At 40.0% G+C, this 20,077-nt stretch overlaps 1 protein-coding gene across 2 annotated transcripts in view; it reads right to left on the bottom strand.

The window, feature by feature from the left end:
* The window catches only part of LOC136866243 (lysoplasmalogenase TMEM86A), a 484,014-nt gene that overhangs the window by 55,043 nt on the left and 408,894 nt on the right, over window positions 1–20,077 (bottom strand). For both annotated transcript variants that reach the window (XM_067143038.2, XM_067143037.2), the window contains exons 3-4: window positions 2,979–3,172; window positions 2,006–2,121 (exon numbers count right to left, since the gene is read on the bottom strand). In XM_067143038.2, the coding sequence (XP_066999139.2) occupies window positions 2,006–2,121; window positions 2,979–3,172 (310 nt within the window). The remainder of the gene's footprint in view (window positions 1–2,005; window positions 2,122–2,978; window positions 3,173–20,077) is intronic.

Here is a 20,077-nt window from a genome sequence, read left to right as displayed (position 1 = left end):
ATTGGAGGATGTGCCCCTTATGACATGGTTAAGGATGTGGTTCCAGAAGGGTGGAGATCTTCCACACTGGTCGTTGGCAGTATGGAACCACTTGCATAGGACACTTGGATTGGGCAAGGGGGTCCTGTCACATTGTTGGTTAGATCTCCTCACTTTACTCCAATAGACTTTTTCCTCTGGGGTTATTTAAAGGAAAGAGACTGTGAACAGGAACCCGAGAGCCCGAATCATTTACGGTGGCTCATCACTGAAGCCTGCAGGCAGGTTCAACCACATATGTTGCAGCAAGCAAGAATGTCTCTCCTCCACCGTGCTCAGACTTGCATAAATGAAGAAGGTGGTCATTTTGAACATTTTCTTTATTAATCGAATGACCATACACAAGCCCATTGCACCTCTGTCGGTAATAGCTTACTTTACTGCAAATAGCTCTTTTAAGAGCTACTTAAAAACAAATATAGGTGAGTACCTGCAATATTTTGAACATTTGCTTCATTAATCGAATGGCCATACACAAGTCCATTGCACATCTGTCAGTAATAGCTTACTTTACTGCAAATAGCTCTTTTAAGAGCTACTTAAAAACAAATAAAGCTGAGTACCTGCAATATGAGAACTGATCATGATTAAGATTTGTCTTCAATGATGCGACTCACATGAACATTAACAGCAAAATAAAAATATTCGTCCTACATCAGATTTGAACCTCCGACTAATGAGCACCGGTTTCACTCTCTAACTTTCAGCATGCTCGACTATCACATGGTGTTATTTACCGCTGTTATGGCAATACTACTTCTAGTCCTTTAGCCATCATACTCTCTGTACATGAAGTTTCTGTGATGCAGAATTTTCACGATGCTTTACCATCATTCAGTATTTTTATCATTAACTCTTAGAGGGTGGAATATAATATATTAAATCCCATAACAGGTTGCCCATGAGCAGAATGTAATAAATTAAATGGTCAGAGATCCAGCATCACCGGCGGATGTGGTTATAAAAAAAAACCCAACAGATGGCAATAAACGACACTTATAGGTCTGGCTGATAGGGGAATCCTTGAATAGAATTGCATAATCTCCCCGCTAACTTTCTACAAGCTGTGAGAGGCTATCATGTTCTCTCAAGCATGCGTCACAAGTTTTAAGACTGGCTTTTTGCGAATTATACAGCCATTTTGCAACATGATTAGTAAGAAGAGAGTCAGTGAGCGACAAATTGCTACAATTTTGGACTCTACGGATGTAGATGAAAGTGATTTTTTTATTCGAAGAGTATGAAAATGGAAATTCAAGTAGTGAGTCTTCTCAGTGAAAGAATGATTCAAGTGCCCCAAAGAACGAAACAGCTGACGGAAGGACTGATGTGAATACCACGTATGGTATTGATGAAAATCCATATCTAGAAGAATGAGGAAGAAATCCTAGCCCATACCTCCCAATCATCTAGGATATGCTGGCCAGGGAGCAATAAGGGGGCACCCTCACCACCCCGACTCCTCTCCCAATCGCCTGGCCAAATCCCTCATTCAACTAATCTTTCACAGGGGACAACATTGATTCAAAGGGAAGGAGCTGGACAGATTTTAAGATGACTGATAAAGGACAAGGACATATGAATTAGTGCATAGAATAAGTCGTAGGGTGTGGAACAAATGAATCAAAGTTGGAAAACAGATTCTAATGCCTTAATAGGAAGAAGAAACACAAACAGATTTCATGAAACTCTGATGCTTGATAGCAATGGCAACATTATAATAATGGAGGTAAAAGCCTTTTCAAATATCTATTTTTGTTAACATGAAGTGTAGAAATTTGAGATTTGATTTTACTATTAAACTGGTCAGTATGATGTGAAATTTATCAGCAGTTCTTTGGTTTGAAATTAGAAAATGTGATATACTAGCACCCTTCTGACTTAACTTTCATGGTATAAATACACCTATTCACACAATCCAAGACAAAATGTGACATGGCAATTAAATACAATAGCGAATGATTACCTCAAAGAACTGGACTCTCGCTGTAGCTCTCCATGCCATAGTGATGAGAAGCACTGAGTAGAGGGGCACACCAGGGATCAGGATACCACTCAGTCCAGGCATCAGCACCGCCACAGCTGCAATAACATTACAAATCATAATAAACATAGTATCAGAAAATGTCATTTGTTTAACATGCCTTCAATTAATGTGAGATGTCAGAATTTTGTCCCACAGAGTTCTTAGACATGTGGGAAGCCAATGACAGGGAACTGTCACATTTAAACACCCTCAAATGCCACCAATCTCCACATTAGGGCTATATTGTAAGTCTGCAATCTACATAAGGCCAAAGGGAGCGACACAAAAATGACAAAAGTCTCGGTGACTTACGTGGCGAGTACACTGCACACGGAGCAACCCCCAAGTGACAGCATCATCAGTTATCTCATGTTTTGAGCAGAAAATGTGGTACAGGAATTCCTACTTTATCTCTGCTTCAGTTTCTTTTTTTTTTTTTTTTTTTTGTTCCTTATCATGTTTTCCTGGTAACGTCAATGAGTAATTTAACTTACTAGGAAGACCTATTATTATTCTACTATTATCAGAAGATGATTTTGGATCCAAACATACATATAGAGAAATATACACTGCAAGCCATTCGTTGCACATCCCGGTAGCTCGTAATTGTAGAGAATGGAGTGTTTCACTATCTCCTTTACAGATATCATGTTTAGTTCTTTCTCATTCATTATTTATAAAGAAAGAAGTGGAGGAACACACACAGAATGGGAAAGAACTGTTTTTACTTTCAGTTACCAAATTTTTTATGCTGCGAGTTTTCAAGGAAAGGAATTTATTAACAAATGAAAATAAATAACTCAGGATTCTCTACAACACATATAATTTGGAATATGAATAAATAAATAGAATATCTGGCTGATATTCTTCAAAGAATCTAATGAGTTGTCTTCCTAGTGCAGACGATACTTACCAGTTGCGCACAAAATATATAGCACAACTCCAAGAGCAGCATTCAGTGGCTTGAAGCCGAATGCAGCGGTGTACATCAGCTGGGCTACTCCGAATGCTGACATTCCATGAATGAAGTAGTGAGGCCACACCAACAGAGCATCTCCCAAGCAGGAGAAGAGTAGCCCTGTCAGAATTCGCCGAGAGAAAGCATACCTGGAATATTTCATTGGATTAGGCTTCAGTGTAAAAACGGATTAAACAGTTTTTATGAAAACCATCATGTGTAGAATACTATATATATAATAAGAGTTTTGCCTGTTCATTGCTCAGAATTAAAAAGTAATGGTAGCTATTTCTGTATTGATCATGTCCACAATACAGAGGAAATGCAATTTTTTAATTTTCTGTCATGTCTGTCTGTCTGTCTCTCTGTCTGTGGGTGAAATGGTAGTTTAGGGGAAACCTAACATTTAATTCTCAAGTATCTATGTTATTATTGGTCCTAACAGTAAAATATTACATACTCCTTGCAGACAATCAGTTATCTGACAGCCAAGTCAAAGAAGAAAATTAGATCAACCCTACACCAACACAAGGCAATTCAGAACCTTGTGACATGAAGGTCCAAAATACAGACAATACACAGGAAAATAAAGAACGAGTTGAACCAGAAGAATGGAATACTCAGACTTGTAGGAGATAAAAATAATGTTTGGCAAAAGACAGGAGGAAAATGAGGGGTTAAAGGCTGCAGAACGCAAACCATGGCTCTACATGAGTAGACTTCATGAACCTGCAACAAAGGACACTGTCATTAACTTTCTGCAGGAAAATGGAATAGACAGAGAGATTGAATGTGAACAACTTCAATTGAAATGAAGAAATAAAGCCTGTAAGATAGGAATACAATTTGAATATTATGATATGACACAGGAAGAGAATTTCTGGCTGAAAGATATTTTAATCAGATGTATGTGTTTCGGAGAACTAGGACGGAACCACAGGAAGTTGACCTCCAGAACTACTAAGCAACATGGTAAAAACTACTTCACTAACCATTTAAAGATGTTCTTATGGAACACAGAAGGCCTCAAAAATACACTTACACTAGATACAGATAATTTGACGATCTCTTTTGACGTGGCAATTCTAACTGAAACTTTTCTAACCTCAGACTGGAATATAAATGGTTTCTGTGCAATACATTCTTTTGCAGAGTAAGGTCCATTCAGAAGACCTAAAGGAGACATCTCATGCTTACTTAAGGCCTATTTATCCCCTTAAATAAAGAATATGTTGCTAGTACAAATAGCACAATGCACTTTAGCATGTACATTTATCTCCACCCAGATTATACAGTCAAAGGAATTATCAACGAGACAGGATCTTGTTTGCACTTAATCGTGACTGATGACACAGTACTACTAGCGGAAAATCTGAACTGCCACATTGATTCTACAAACCAGAAGTCACAAACAGTTTTGAATTACTTACAAAGTAATAATAATAATTAATAAATGATAAGCACATGAAAACCTTTATAAGTCATAACGGATCTAGCTTCACAGATCTTGTATTCACAAACATGAGAAACATCAGGCCAATTTCTCAATGAGCAACAAGGGATGTTATCAGGAAGCACTTGCCGATCGAGACATCCTTTACCTTCAATACAAAGCAATACAATAACAACATGGATATCAAGAAAAATAGACAGAAATTGACTAAAGGCTTAAAATAAGAGGGAAATGATGTCAGTGCTCCAGACTGGAAATATAAACAAGGTAACGTCATTCCTGGAACAAATAGTGAAGGATACCACAAACACAATACATATTTATAAGGAAAAAGCAAAACCATGGTTCAACAGGGTATGTTACACAGCCAGAAAAAGCACTACAAAGTCTACACTTAACAATCAGAGCACCATCAGACGAGAACCAACAGCAGTACATTGGGAAAAGAAGAATCTACGAAGAGGCAGTGAGGAATGCCAAGAAAGCTTTCCAGGAGGAGGAAGAAAGGAAACTAGTCGCGGAAGCTGAGTGGAATCCTCATAAAGCACTAACACATGTAAATCCAAGATTCCCCAGACACTTCTCAATGGATGTTTGGGAACATCACCTTATGTCTGTATTGCAGATAAAAGACAAATACCCATCAGTAGCAACGGATAAAACTATCACCTCTCTAGATTCGGAAAAACTATTCTCCAAGGAAGAGGTTATACTGGCAATCACAACTCTTTTCAACGAATGTCTAAGGCAAGGGGACATTCCTAAGAACTGAAGGAGATTGACAGTAAAAATTATACAGCAAAAGGTGATGTGGAAAACCCCAATAACTACAGGGGAACAGCCCTTGAATGCTCTCTACTCAAGATCCTCATGCGCTTATTAACGAATAGACTCACAGAGTTGGTTGATGCTCACCTTCCTTAAGAACACTTTGGATTCCAGAAGGTAAAAGGAACACTACAAGCAACAAAATATAGAGGAGGTGCTCTCAAGACCAAAAGGAAAACTGCATGCAATTTTTGTAGATTTCTCCAAAGCCTTTGATGCCATCAACAGGAATAAAATCACAGAAAAATTAGAGCATATTATAGGATATCATGAACACCTATGCAATCCTATAAGGAGCATTCTAAATGAAAATTACATCAAGATAGATGACGGAATATCAAGATTAGGACTCATAAGGCAAATGGCAGAAGTACTGCAGGGAGAGCTCCTTAGTCCCCTTTTAAACATAATAGCCACAGCAGACATCACGCTTTTGATCTCAGAAAGGGTCAAGATTTACAATGGTGGACAAAAAATGAGAATACTTTAAGAGCAAAACATTTATTTATTTATTTATTAGAAAATGCACCCGTGCTTCGCTATGGCATTCTATACTGTATACAGATATCGAAGTAAATTACTATACATGCAGTGAATAAGATCTTTTTAAATTGCACGTCTCTTAGCGTTATCCAGAAATAGCACAGGGAGGTTCCCCTACATAGTTTCCAATGTAAAGTGCGAGTTGCGGAGTTGTGATGATAACGGCAGACTCATTTGCCTACTGCTATTCACAATCAAGTAGGTAAGTTTTCATTATAATGGGAGGCCCATTACCTACTGCGTGGTCATAATCAATTTGAGGAGTTTTTGTTACAATGGCAGGTGCCCTTTCCTACTTCCAGGCAGATTACAGTTGAGAAGCTTTTATTATAATAGCAGGCACCTTCCCTACTGCCAGTCAAAATTGAGTTGTGCTGTTATCATTATAATGACAGGCCCCTTTCCTTAATGACTGTCATACCGAGTTGGTGAGTTTCCATTATTATTGCAAGGCCACATGCCTAATGCCAGTCATATTTTAGAAGGGCAAATTTGTTTATAATGGTGGGCACACTTGCCTACTCCCAAACACAATCGGTTAGGAGAGTTTTCAACAAAATTGCATGCTCCCTTGACTTGTACCAGCCAAATTGAGAAGGGAATTATTAACTACAATGGTAGTCCCTCGTTACTAATGCTAGATACAAAGGAGTTGGAGAAGGATCCCATTCCTACTGCCAGTCAAGGTCGATGTGGAGAGTAATGATCACAATAGCAGCAGATGCCCTCCAGCTAAGAGTCACTATCGATATAAAATATTAATTATAATGACAAACAGACCCTTTCTACATTGCAACAAATTGACTTCAATGAATATAATACATTGACATATGAAGTATATGCATGTTTACAATATTGCAAACCTTCATTTACAGATTAAATGCTGCTAAACGATACATCATATCAACATAAATGGTAAGTTTATGTACCATAAGACACCTCATTTAGCAGTCTAAATGGCTGGTCATATTTTCTCCTGTCTCATCTATTTATGGGTAAATTTGAGTTAGAAACATTGAATAGGGTGAAATTTGGGTAAGATTTTCTTTTGGGTACTAATAGGACAGTTACAAAAATAAAATGTGACTCATGAATGGATACTGGGTGGGCCAATGTTCGTGTAGAGTTAGATGATTCTATCTTTCATATAAGTGATTCGAACTACGAATTATACGTGTAAAAAGAGCAAAATGTAGGTATAATCGAGGAATAGAGACAAATCTAACATATAAGGCATAGAGATACGACGAAACGTCATAGGACCAAAGTTGTAGATCACTCCAAATTGAACTGAGACTATGCCATCCGTTTTGTGATACGACTTACCGTTTAGCCGCGAAATACCTCGAAACGAAGGTCTGCACTGACATTAAAATTGCCTCACTATTTTGTTACTTTTGGGGGGTAAAAAGTAAAATATTTAAAGATCTTGGAAACTTTCCGTCGATTACAGGCAAAGACATATAATTTTATCAAATTTCAATTTTCTAGCTCGTCTGGCAGATTGTGACGCAATCTTGATTTGGGGAAAGGGGATGGAGGTGGGGTTAAAAATGAGGACTTTCAGGAAACTAAAGCTAACAAATATGCAGATGGTCATTATTACACCTGAAAAGGATAAGTGTATGAACATTTTGCCAAAATAATCAATTTACAGACACACGGTCGTTACGATTTTATTTATATAGATAAGGAATCTGCTCTACGTACACTGACTGACAGAGCAAATACAACACCAAGAAGGAGTGGTTCGAAAGGGATGAAAGTTAGGGAAAAAACAGAGACGGCACGGACGAATAATTTATGTTTATTTCAAACCGATATGCAGGTTACACAATGCGCACGGCATCGACTCAGTAGGATGTAGGACCACCGCGAGCGGCGATGCACGCAGAAACATGTCGAGGTACAGAGTCAATAAGAGTGCGGATGGTGTCCTGAGGGATGGTTCTCCATTCTCTGTCAACCATTTGCCACAGTTGGTCGTCCGTACGAGGCTGGGGCAGAGTTTGCAAACGGCGTCCAATGAGATCCCACACGTGTTCGATTGGTGAGAGATCCGGAGAGTACGCTGGCCACGGAAGCATCTGTACACCTCGTAGAGCCTGTTGGGAGATACGAGCAGTGTGTGGGCGGGCATTATCCTGCTGAAACAGAGCATTGGGCAGCCCCTGAAGGTACGGGAGTGCCACCGGCCGCAGCACATGCTGCACGTAGCGGTGGGCATTTAACGTGCCTTGAATACGCACTAGAGGTGACGTGGAATCATACGCAATAGCGCCCCAAACCATGATGCCGCGTTGTCTAGCGGTAGGGCGCTCCACAGTTACTGCCGGATTTGACCTTTCTCCACGCCGACGCCACACTCGTCTGCGGTGACTATCACTGACAGAACAGAAGCGTGACTCATCGGAGAACACGACGTTCCGCCATTCCCTCATCCAAGTCGCTCTAGCCCGGCACCATGCCAGGCGTGCACGTCTATGCTGTGGAGTCAATGGTAGTCTTCTGAGCGGACGCCGGGAGTGCAGGCCTCCTTCAACCAATCGACGGGAAATTGTTCTGGTCGATATTGGAACAGCCAGGGTATCTTGCACATGCTGAAGAATGGCGGTTGACGTGGCGTGCGGGGCTGCCACCGCTTGGCGGCGGATGCGCCGATCCTCGCGTGTTGACGTCACTCGGGCTGCGCCTGGACCCTTCGCACGTGCCACATGTCCCTGCGCCAACCATCTTCGCCACAGGCGCTGCACCGTGGACGCATCCCTATGGGTATCGGCTGCGATTTGACGAAGCGACCAACCTGTCCTTCTCAGCCCGATCACCATACCCCTCGTAAAGTCGTCTGTCTGCTGGAAATGCCTCCGTTGACGGCGGCCTGGCATTCTTAGCTATACACGTGTCCTGTGGCACACGACAACACGTTCTACAATGACTGTCGGCTGAGAAATCACGGTACGAAGTGGTCCATTCGCCAACGCCGTGTCCCATTTATCGTTCGCTACGTGCGCAGCACAGCGGCGCATTTCACATCATGAGCATACCTCAGTGACGTCAGTCTACCCTGCAATTGGCATAAAGTTCTGACCACTCCTTCTTGGTGTTGCATTTGCTCTGTCAGTCAGTGTACATCTTTTGGACTATGCCCGCTGGACTTAGCCTGCAAAACCGACCGTTCATGATATCTCCCTTATTAATCCTCCTATCGAAAAAATGCACATGAGAAAAAAGTTTTAGAAATGGTTTTCCATCAAGGATGGTCGATTTCCAGTCAGGTTGGTTTTGTATATATTGTGGGAGAGTAAAATCACTATTTCGGTTTTCTAATAAACCCCCAGTCCATTCCGGAAATTTGAAATGTATGGACTTAAAAACCTACCTTTCGACAGGTGGACGCTAAATATGAAGTTTGGGTGACATATCTCCAGTAGTTTTCAAGTTATAAGAAATACGCTCAATACGCACCTGCTTTTGAGTTAAGGCCGGCGGGACTTGTAATGAAAAACCGTCCGTTAATGATATATCCCGTATTAATCCTCCTATCGAAATGAGAAAGGTTTTAGAAAGGGGGTTCCATCAAGGTTCGTCGATTTCCAGTCAGGCTGGTCTTGTATATATTGTGGGAGAGTAAAATCGCTGTTTTGGTTCCCTATAAACCCCCAGTCCATTCCGGGAATTTGACATGGTATAGACCTAAAAACTCGCCTTTGGACAGGTGGATGTCAAATATGACGTTTGGTTGAAATTCTTCAGTAGTTTTCAAGTTATAAGAAATACCTACGCTTTATACGCACCCGCTCTTAAGTCCGGTGGAACTTGTACCGAAAAACGGTGTGTTAATGATATCTCCCTTATTAATCCTCATTTCGAAATGCTGCACATGAGAGAAAAGGTTAAGAAATTGATTTCCATTAAGCAGGTAGATTTCCATTAAGTTTGGTTGTGTATATTTTGTGGGGTGCAAAATCACGGTTCCGGTTTCGTATAAACCCCCAGGGATTTAGAAATAATATTGGCCCTAAAACCTAGCCAAGGACAGGTGGATTCTAAATATGAAGTTTGGTAGAAATATATCCCGCAGTTTTCAAGTTATATACAGACACCAAAGCTAAAAAGATATGCAGAAGATCATTGTACCGTGTGAACTTCTCCCCCCCCCCCCCGCACCCTTTTCGTTTTAGATGGCCTGGCCTTTGTGTTATTATACTTGCAAGCTGTGGGTGTCCGTTTTTCCTTTTAATCTGTATTCGTGTAATTGTACATTTTACTCTTGATCTATTTAACCTTACGTATAATAAAGTTATTATCACCCTTCTCCCTCGTGATGACTCCAGAGTAAAAGAGAATTCGTTCCCGCTCTGGAGTACTTATCCTCCCGAAGTTGGCAAGTGTCCCTCTTGGTTCCATGTCCTAGGGTTATGCACCCCGCCTCTCTTGGTCCGCCAATTAGAGTCGAGTCGTTTTGCGCGTGACCCTGGCCTTGTCTAGGCCGGGGGATTGCTTGGAGAGTTCGTTGTCATTCTGGTCTTGAGCTCCTACGCCGCACATTACGGGCTGGTCCCGCTTCAGGCTCGAACTAAGCACTCTCAGGCATGGGGGTAAGATTGTAAGATTTCCGGTGTGGGTAGCGGATGAAGCGAGGATCGAGGTGGTTGAAAGTGAACTTGTTTTGAGGGCATACAGGGCTGTGTGTGTAAAGTCATATAACTAAGTGCCTAAAGGCTTTGTTTTTACAATTTGTATTAATTTCTCAGGATATCCTAAATGTTATTGTCATGTTCCCAGAATTACCTGGTACTAGCCCGGTATTGTGAATAACAGGGAACTCTCCTCTTCTTGAATTTTGTAATTTGGCGAGGTTTAATTTTGCGAGGGCTTGTACCCTCTACTATGTGTTGTGAGGATAACGGTTTAAAAAAATAAAAGGGAAACCCTTTTCCTATTAGATTACCACGTAAGTTATTGATTTTATTGTGTTCATTTTGTCGTTTACAGTAGTTTGTTAACGAAGTAATGCGAATTAGTCCTTTTAAATGTAATAAATCTTTGGCTTTCTAAACTACTTGTGCTGTTACGTCCAGCTCCCAAGGCCCGCTCCTTCTTTCAAAACGGTACCAGGGTAATTACTGGTACAGTCATTATTACACCTGAAACGGATAACTGTACGGAAATTTCACCAAAATAGTCAATGTACAGACACACGGTCGTTATGGTTTTGTGTATATAGAAGATGATAGATAAACATGGGAACGTTTGAAAGTGCAGACCTACATTTCGAGATTTACTGCTCCTAAACGGCACATCATATCAACAAACGGTCTGCACAATCAGACGCCCCTTATATCGCTCAACATGTTTGGTCTTAAAATATTTTCTTGTATCTTCCATATTTATGGGTTCGATTGAGTTACGATGTTTGAATAGGGTGAAATGTGGGAACATTTTTAACATGTTACATTATTTTTCACATACTTATGTGGAAGCTACAATCATGAAATTTGGCTCGCATATAGCCATAGGTCGTGTCAATGTGCATGCCAAATTCGATGACTATCTTTCCTATAAGTGTGTCAAACTGTGTAAAAAGCACTAAATTTACGAACAGTCGAGGAATACAGCCTAATCTAACGTATAAGGGAGAGAGAGACGACAAAAAGTCATAGGACCAATGTTGTAATCACTCCAAATTGAACTGAGATTGTACCATCCGTTTTGTGATACGACTTAACGTTTAGCCGCGAAATACCTCGAAACGAAGGTATGTACCGTCATTAAAATTGCCTCCATATTTCGATATTCTTCGGGGATAAAAAGTGAAAAATTTAAAGATCTCAGAAGTTTTCCGTCGGTTACAGGCTAAAACGTATACTTTTACCTAATTTCAATTTTCTGGATCGTCTGGCAGATTGTACCGCAATCTTGATTTTGGGCGAGGGCGGTAAAATTTAGGACTTTGAGGAAACTATAGCTAAAAATATGCAGATAGTCATTATTACCCCTTAAAGGGATAGCTGTACCAAAATTTCGCCAAAATAGTCAATGCTCAGACACACGGTCGTTACGATTTTATTTATATGGATAGATAAGGAAGCTGCTCCACGTACAACACCTTGTGGGCTATGTCCTCTGGACTTAGCCTGCAAAACCGACCGTTCATGATATTTCCCTTATTAATCCTCCGGTCGAAAAAATGCACATGAAAAAGAAAGTTTTAGAAATGGATTTCCATCGAGGTTAGTCGATTTCCAGTCAGGTTGGTCTTGTATATATTGTGGGAGAGTAAAATAACTGTTTCGGCTCCCTATAAACCCCCAGTCCATTCCGGGAATTTGAAATGATATGGACCTAAAAACTCACCCTTGGACAGGTGGATGCCAAATATGACGTTTGGTTGTGTTACCGAGGTAACGTTTTTAGCCTTCCCCATTTATGTTTTGGACTGGCTATCGCTGTAGAAATTTGTGTCGCATCATGCTCATCTTTCAAACCTGTTTTCTACGACTACTTCTAAGTTACTGGAGGCCATACTCCTAACTAATTACTTCGACTTGCCTAAAACTCTCTGTTCTATTTTTATTCAAGAAGTGTCTGTTTGTGTTTCGCGTATTCTGTGCCAAACAGCGCTAAACTAGTGTCTGCCTTCGGCGCAAGCGAGAGCGACTCTTAGCCGTGCCTATGTCGCTGGCCAATCAGAGCTAGCGAGAATTGTTACGTAATGGACCTCTCTCTCTGGCTTCTAGTGGCCCGTTGTCTGTTGGAAACAACTATCATGGCGATCAGAAGCAAACTTCATTGTGGCTCTACGCGAGCAATCTGTGTAACCATGGATTACGGATAAAACCATTGATGTGCGAGGATGTTGTTCATCCTCAAGAACTTCATTTATATTTAGAATTAGTTATACCTTGCTACTAGTGAATTAAGTACGACTACGGCGAATAAATTTGTGAGTATGTAAACAACGCGTCTTTCGAACATGGAAGCTACATTGGAACTGTAAGTTACATTTTCATGCATCAAGTCTTCATCATCAATGGGTCTGTGACTTCATGTAAATCTTCCTCTCCGAATATTTTCCGAACTTTAAGCGGCACTTTGGAAATAGTCTGATTCTTGAAATTAATGTAATCATTTAAAAAAAGAAAGAACATTTCAGTATTGGTAATTCTCCTACTGAAACATGGGTTTCTCTTTTGTAATTTTCTAAAAGCTTGCTCCCAAAATTTTGGCAACTGTTATTTTATATTTAATGTCCTCGGGAGTTACGGGGTGGTTTTGTTCCGCTCTAAAGAAATGTATAATTCATGTGTGTAATGCCTGAAAGAGTTCCCACAAGCGTCTATTTCTAGTTTTCGGTCCTTTGTTGATTTATTTTGGTGTCATGCTTTCTTTCTCTTTTATTTCTGATAATTCATTACCCTTGAGTCTCTTTTGTTCTTCTCGTGTTCCATTATTGTGGGACCCTTGGGACTGGTGCCTCGAAAATTTTGCCTGCACCGTAACCATGGCGATGTTTACTAATTTTTTAAAAATGATTGTTGATTGATTGACTTAATGTTGAGGGTGGATTTTTCCTTTGGAGCATGACTTCGGTATTCTGCGCTATTTTTCGGGTGTACTTGGTTTCTTGATCAAGGTTTTAAGTACCCTTTCGGGGAATCTCTTTATTTTCGTCCGATTTTCTGTTGTGTTTTTTTTGGGCCTATTTCGGGTTCATTATTGAAACCGTTTAAAATCGTGACGCTTGTGAAAGCTCATGGCAATAAAATTGAATCTGGTCAAGTGTTTTCTGAAACTTTAAAAGTAATTGCGAATTTTGGTGGAAACTCATTGAGACTGCAGATAGGTAACTTAACTCCTGCCGTAGGCCTACTTAAGATACTAGATTGTTTTCTTTTCATTTTATTTAAATGACGGCCGTCTTTGAATTTGTGAGTTAACCGTTAATTTCTTCTTTTCCCTAGTTATCTAAGTTTGATTTATTAATTGATTAACTTCATCACATTGCAGCTCATTGAGCCTAATTTAATTGCATTATTTTTCCCCAGTTGTTAAACACTCTTCAATATTTTAAAATTAAATCCTTTTAAACTCCATATCTGGTTGGTCTTTCTTTCAATTAGTTGTACCGGTTAATACTGTACCAGTTTAATCCTAAGGATCCACGAGAACTTCTGGTTATCTAAAGGTAAGTTTTCTTTACTTTGGTAATTATTTTGTGTGGGGTACGGTATGTGCCCAGTGATTAATTTCATCTTTATGTATGCATTTACCTTGTCTTGTACACGTACCAGCTCAAAGGACGGTACCGGCTGTGCAGTAAGGTCCGTGGATCGAAACCACGTTCTGCTACCACGAACTGATCCGTTACGTAGTCAAACACCACAACTACTACCGTAACAGCAGTCCAAACTACGAACTAGCAGTTACACTACTGCCCCAGTTCATCAGTAACAAGTGGAAGCACAAATAGACACAATTCACTCCACACCAAACAACAAATAAACAAGAACTTACCTTAACTAGTGGAGAGGTGTCACGACAAACCGTGGATATTTAAAACCAACCACTGTACTGGACATCAGAACACATAAAGTGAGTGAAAGAAAGAACACCTTTACTTTAAGAAAAATGAGAAAATTTTAATTCATAAAATTAAATGGTAAATCTATAACATCGTCCTCGTAACAAAAATAGACTTTAAATGATTTAACGATCTTTAAAAAACAAACAGAAGGATCAAATATCAACTAGTTGTGAGCCGCTCACTTAAAAGATACAAATAAAATAAACCAATACTACGTTTCTGATAACATGACGATCGTAGAGGTGCAACAGACTAGCATACTTTGGTCACTTAAAATGAACAATTTTCAACCTTTTTAAAATTACTACGGTGTACTCCGGTGAGTTTCCCCAAGAGAGTCCGACGCAAAATACATACGTCAACGTAAAATGAAAACAAAACTGTCGCAAGGACAGAATTACCAACCCCGAGAAAGGAGGAAGATTAAATAGCAAAGTATTGAGCCAAAATAACCGAAATTCCACGGTAGCATGGGGCATAATCACAAAGGCACAAATCAACCCCAAGAAAACACAGGAAACAACCGCAGAATAATAATCACCAGTACAATGATATTGTCATGGCAACGTAAACAACCTAGGAATGCCAGAAACGACCAATCCACATAATACCAAACCCAGGTCGTTATCAAAAGGCACAGGCCTCAAAATCAAAATTAAAAAAGGAAAATTTAACCATGAGAAAAGAACTTCTTGGTGAAAACACACATAGGCCTAAAACCAAAACAGGCTTAATCCTTTGAAACGGTAGATAGGATACATTTAATTTCTTACCAAATTAACGATAATAATAAATATAATATGATATTTACCAAGGTAGAAATAATTTTTTAAAGTTCAGTACAAGTAGTATGAAACAAACACAACATAACAAATGAAACCCGAGAACGGTGATAAGTAAAACAGACTAAAGAAAATGCCGAGAAATGCTGAAGTAGAAACTTGAGAGAAATAGCTTGCACCAAAATCCGTAATAAAATGATTTCCGAAGTCAACAGTCCAGATGTTGAAGGTCACTTCCAAAGTGAATGGTAAGGAACTTACATTTTCCACCAGACTGATGGGAACGCGTTAGCTTCCGGATACAATACTCACGGCGTTTGTTATCAGAAGGATGCAAATAAAATCCAAATTAGGAGGACGATTACAGAAGATCAGAAGATGTAAGGGTGAGAAGACACCCTTTTCAATGGGAATTTAACCCACATCCATGGTTTGGGCTAAACTCCAGCCCCAGAGAAGACACCAAACACGCCTTCGTGCATCTTCGTCAAGCGACCCAACGTTAATGGCGGGTATAATCGACTAAGACTCCGCCAACAAGCAACGCGAAGCACGGCTGGGAGGAAAGTCAGCGAGCCTCGGAAGAAACTCGCCCCACACCTGGCCCAACACCAGACTAAAAGATATCGATGGAATATAACTCCGGGGATGGAGAAGATCCAATTACAGTCAGCGACATAAGTCGCACAGGAAATAAAATTAAAACCGAGTTGGAATAAAATTCTAAAGTGATAGCGTACTAATTTCAATGGCATTTTAGCCAGGCCAAAAAGGTGGTGGAGAGGGGCTTAAAAACGTGTCCCCACTGGGGCAGGTTGAAATTCTTCAGTACTTTTCAAGTTATAAGAAATACTTACGCTTTACACTCACCCGCTCTTCAGTTAAGTCCGGTAGGACTTGTACCGAAAAACGGTCCGTTAATGATGTCTCCCTTATTAATCCTCGTATCGAAATGATGCACATGAGAAAAATGGTTTAGAAATTGATTTCCATTAAGGCAGGCAGTTTTCCATTAAGTTTGGTTGTGTATATTTTGTGGGAGTGCAAAATCACAGTTTCGGTTTCGTATAAACCCCCAGTCTGTTCAGGGATTTAGAAATAATATTGGCCCTAAAACCTACCCAAGGACAGGTGGATTCTAAATATAAAGTTTGGTAGAAATATATTCCGTAATTGTCAAGTTATAAACAAACAGACAGACACCAAAACTAAAAAATATGCAGATGGCCATTTTTACAGCTGGAACGGATAACTGTATGGAAATTTCGCCAAAATAGTCAGTGTACAGACACACGGTCGCTGTGATTTTATTTATATAGATGTATTTATTTTTTATTTTTTTTATTTTAAGCCTTGCTTTTTCTTCATTTCAACAATACTATTATTATACAGTGAAGTTAACCAGTGTTCTGCATACTTCATACTGATTATCGAAGTTCTTCTTTTTAGTTTATCCAAAAAGTTCTTAGATGCTGTAATTTATGAAAATGTCATTACCTTAAATTAAGATGACATTACACTGAGCAAACTTATGAACGTACCAATGAAAGTTATCTTGATGACACTCTACAGTTAATTTGCCTTAGTACCGGGTGTTACCACACCTGGCGAAGATTATGGCCTCAATCGTTCGCGGCATGCTAGCTAGAAGGTCCTGGATCGTTTCCTGGGGGATGAGCGCCCCCTCTTCCAGTAGTATTGCCCGCATTTCGTTGAGGGTGTCAAAGTTGCGATGCCGGACATTTCGGCCAAGCACATCTCACAGGGGTTCTATGGGACTGAGGTATACAGTACTGCGAGCTGGCTAGTCGAGGGTTCGTAACCTGACGTCGCGTACTAGATATTCCGTCACGCAGCGAGCAGCATGTGGATGTCTATTATCGTGCATCAGGATGAAATTTTCACCAACTAAGGTAGCATACGGGATGTAGGTCTTCTTGAGGTCAAATTGGCTTCTTGTAGACTTCGTCTGACAGTCCGCGCAGTCACAGTGACATTTCTTACTTCCTCGAGTCGTTTACTGGCTTTGACGGCGATAGTTTGGCGTTCTCTCAAGACTTGGACGACCAGAAACCTATCGTCCCTAGCAGATTTAGACCTCTGACGGCCTGATCCAGGTTGTCTGTGGTAGGTACCGAGTTCACGAAATCGTCTCGACGCTTCCAGTATGATGTACCGATGGCATTAGCCGCAGGTCGGGTTTAGGAGAGGTTATTCCACTTGTAGGATTCCAGCAAGATATAGCAGATATTTTTGATTCAGGAGATCAAATGGATTGTATCGCGATTGACCTCTCTAAGGCATTTGATAGGGTGGATCATGGGAGACTACTAGATAAAACGAGTGCAAATGGACTAGACAAAAGAGTGACTGAATTGGTGGCTATATTTCTAGAAATAGATCTCGGAGAATTAGTGTAGGCGAAGCTTTATCTGACCCTGTAATAATTAAGAGGGGAATTCTTCAAGGCAGTATTACTGGACCTTTATGTTTTCTTATATACAAATGATATCAGTAAAGAAGTGGAATCAGAGATAAGTTTTTTTTTGCAGATGATGCTATTCTTTATACGGTAATAAAAAAATTACAAGATTGCAAGCAACTGCAAAATGACCTCGATACCATGATGTTGTGAGATGGACAGTAGGCAATGGTATGATGATAAACGGGGTTAAAAGTCAGGTTATGAGTTTCAGAAATAGGAAAAGTCCTCTCAGTTTTAATTACTGCGTTGATGGGGCGAAAGTTCCCTTTACGGATCATTGTAAATACCTAGGTATTAATATAAGGAAAGATCTTCATTGGGGTAATCACATAAATATGATTGTAAATAAAGGGTACGATCTCTGCACATGGTTATGAGGGTATTTAGGGGTTGTAGTAAGGATGTAAAGGAGAGGGCATATAAGTCTCTGGTAAGACCCCAACTAGAGTGTGGTTCCAGTGTATGGGACCCTCATCAGATTACTTGAAACAAGTACTGGAAAAATCCAAAGAAAAGCAGCTCGATTTGTTCTTGGTGATTTCCGACAAAAGAGTAGCGTTACAAAAAATTTGCAAAGTTTGTGCTGGAAAGACTTGCGAGAAAGGAGACAAGCTGCTCGACTAAGAGGTATGTTCCTAGCTGTCAGTGGAGAGATAGCGTGGCATGACATTAGTAGAAGAATAAGTTTGAGTGGTGTCTTTAAAAGTAGGAAAGATCACAATATGAAGATAAAGTTGGAATTCAAGAGGACAAATTGGGGCAAATATTCGTTTATAGGAAGGGGAGTTAGGGATTGGAATAACTTACCAAGGGAGATGTTCAATAAATTTCCAATTCCTTTGAGATCAGTTAAGAAAAGGCTAGGGAAACAACAGATAGGGATTACGCCACCTGGGCGACTGCCCTAAATGCAGATCAGCAATGATTGATTGATTGATAACGAATGCTGCGTCCATCATCCACCAACGCCACTGCTCTTGCAACGTTGTCTGGGCTAAGAGGCATCTTAACCCTTTACTGCATGAATTATTTTTCCTTTTTCGTTTGGTGAAGACAATTTCAAGCTTTAGTGTTCAACTTACGTTCAGTGTTTTAGATCTTCCAGCAATTCTTAACTGGGGCTAATACTGTAGCTTAACACTCGTATGTGATGTGGATTGCCATAATGGGGTATATATACGATTTTTCACGATTTTATGCTAAGCTTTTAACATTCAAAGACCGAACATTACTGCCTATTGACCATGGGTACGTATGCAAGGCGCAAGTATACTTGCACGACCATAGGTCGGTAATGTCTTCGAGGTGGAGCCAGAGGTACTCTTGAAGCCTGTGGTAATGTGATCGGGAGGGCCCACGTAAAATAAACGGTGGTTGGTACGCGTGGATGTTGACGGGGTGGAAAGAGTACCTTTGGTTGTAGGGCTGTTTTGTCATATGTTATGAGTTAAAAAAAAATTCATCACTGGCGTATGTGTTTAATTGACTGTAGAGGTGAAGGTGTGTCGTAAAACTACCTCGCTGTCCACAATCTGTATCCATTTTTACCGGTAAAAAGTTATATGTTGTCTGACGGCAACAGTACGCAGTAAAGGGTTAAGCTGTCAAATATGAAAGAGAAACTGAAGGAAAATCTTCCTTTGTGACAGATATTGTGTTACACACTGATAATCCAGCTATAGCTTCCGCCTCAGTATCGTAAAACTTGAAAGGTTTTATTGCCAGTCGATGCAAGATAATTGAGAGCCTGACACTTAGGAGTGAAAATCGACTCCTTTATTTTTGATCTCTAAACATCATATTCTTCTCCAGAATTGCAGAATACAAATCAGAAACCGCCTTAATGTAATAATTAATGTAATTAATGGAACAACCCTCTCATAATTGGTGTTTAACAATTAACATTTTGTTTTCACAAAGTGATCCGCTTTTTTTGTCCACCTTTGCATATGTACGCTGATGATATAGTGATAACTCCAGCCTCATCAGAAGGTCTCCAGACATCTTTTAATCAGCGAGTGGAGTGGGCAAACAGAAATGTGTTGCAAATAAATGGAGAAAAGACTGTATCCATTACTTTCAGAAGGAGAGGAAACAACCAATATTTACATACAAGAACAAACCCCTATCCACTGTGACGCACATAAAATATTTAGGTGTGATTCTACAACCAAGTGGAAATAAATTCTCACTGCACATCAAAGACAGACTCATAGCCGTCATCAGAAGTATGAACGATATAAATCAACCGAGGAAATTATCTCTAAAAACTGCGATGCAGCTTTTCGGGGCTAAAAAATACTTGGCAGCACCTCAGAAAAACGCATCTGAAAGAACTTGTGAAAGAAAAGGCAACTTTCCTCAAATATGTACTAT

The sequence above is a fragment of the Anabrus simplex genome, chromosome 3, assembly GCF_040414725.1.
Source record: "Anabrus simplex isolate iqAnaSimp1 chromosome 3, ASM4041472v1, whole genome shotgun sequence".
Taxonomy (NCBI): Eukaryota; Metazoa; Arthropoda; class Insecta; order Orthoptera; family Tettigoniidae; genus Anabrus; species Anabrus simplex.
This window is presented reverse-complemented; position numbering and strand designations above follow the sequence as displayed.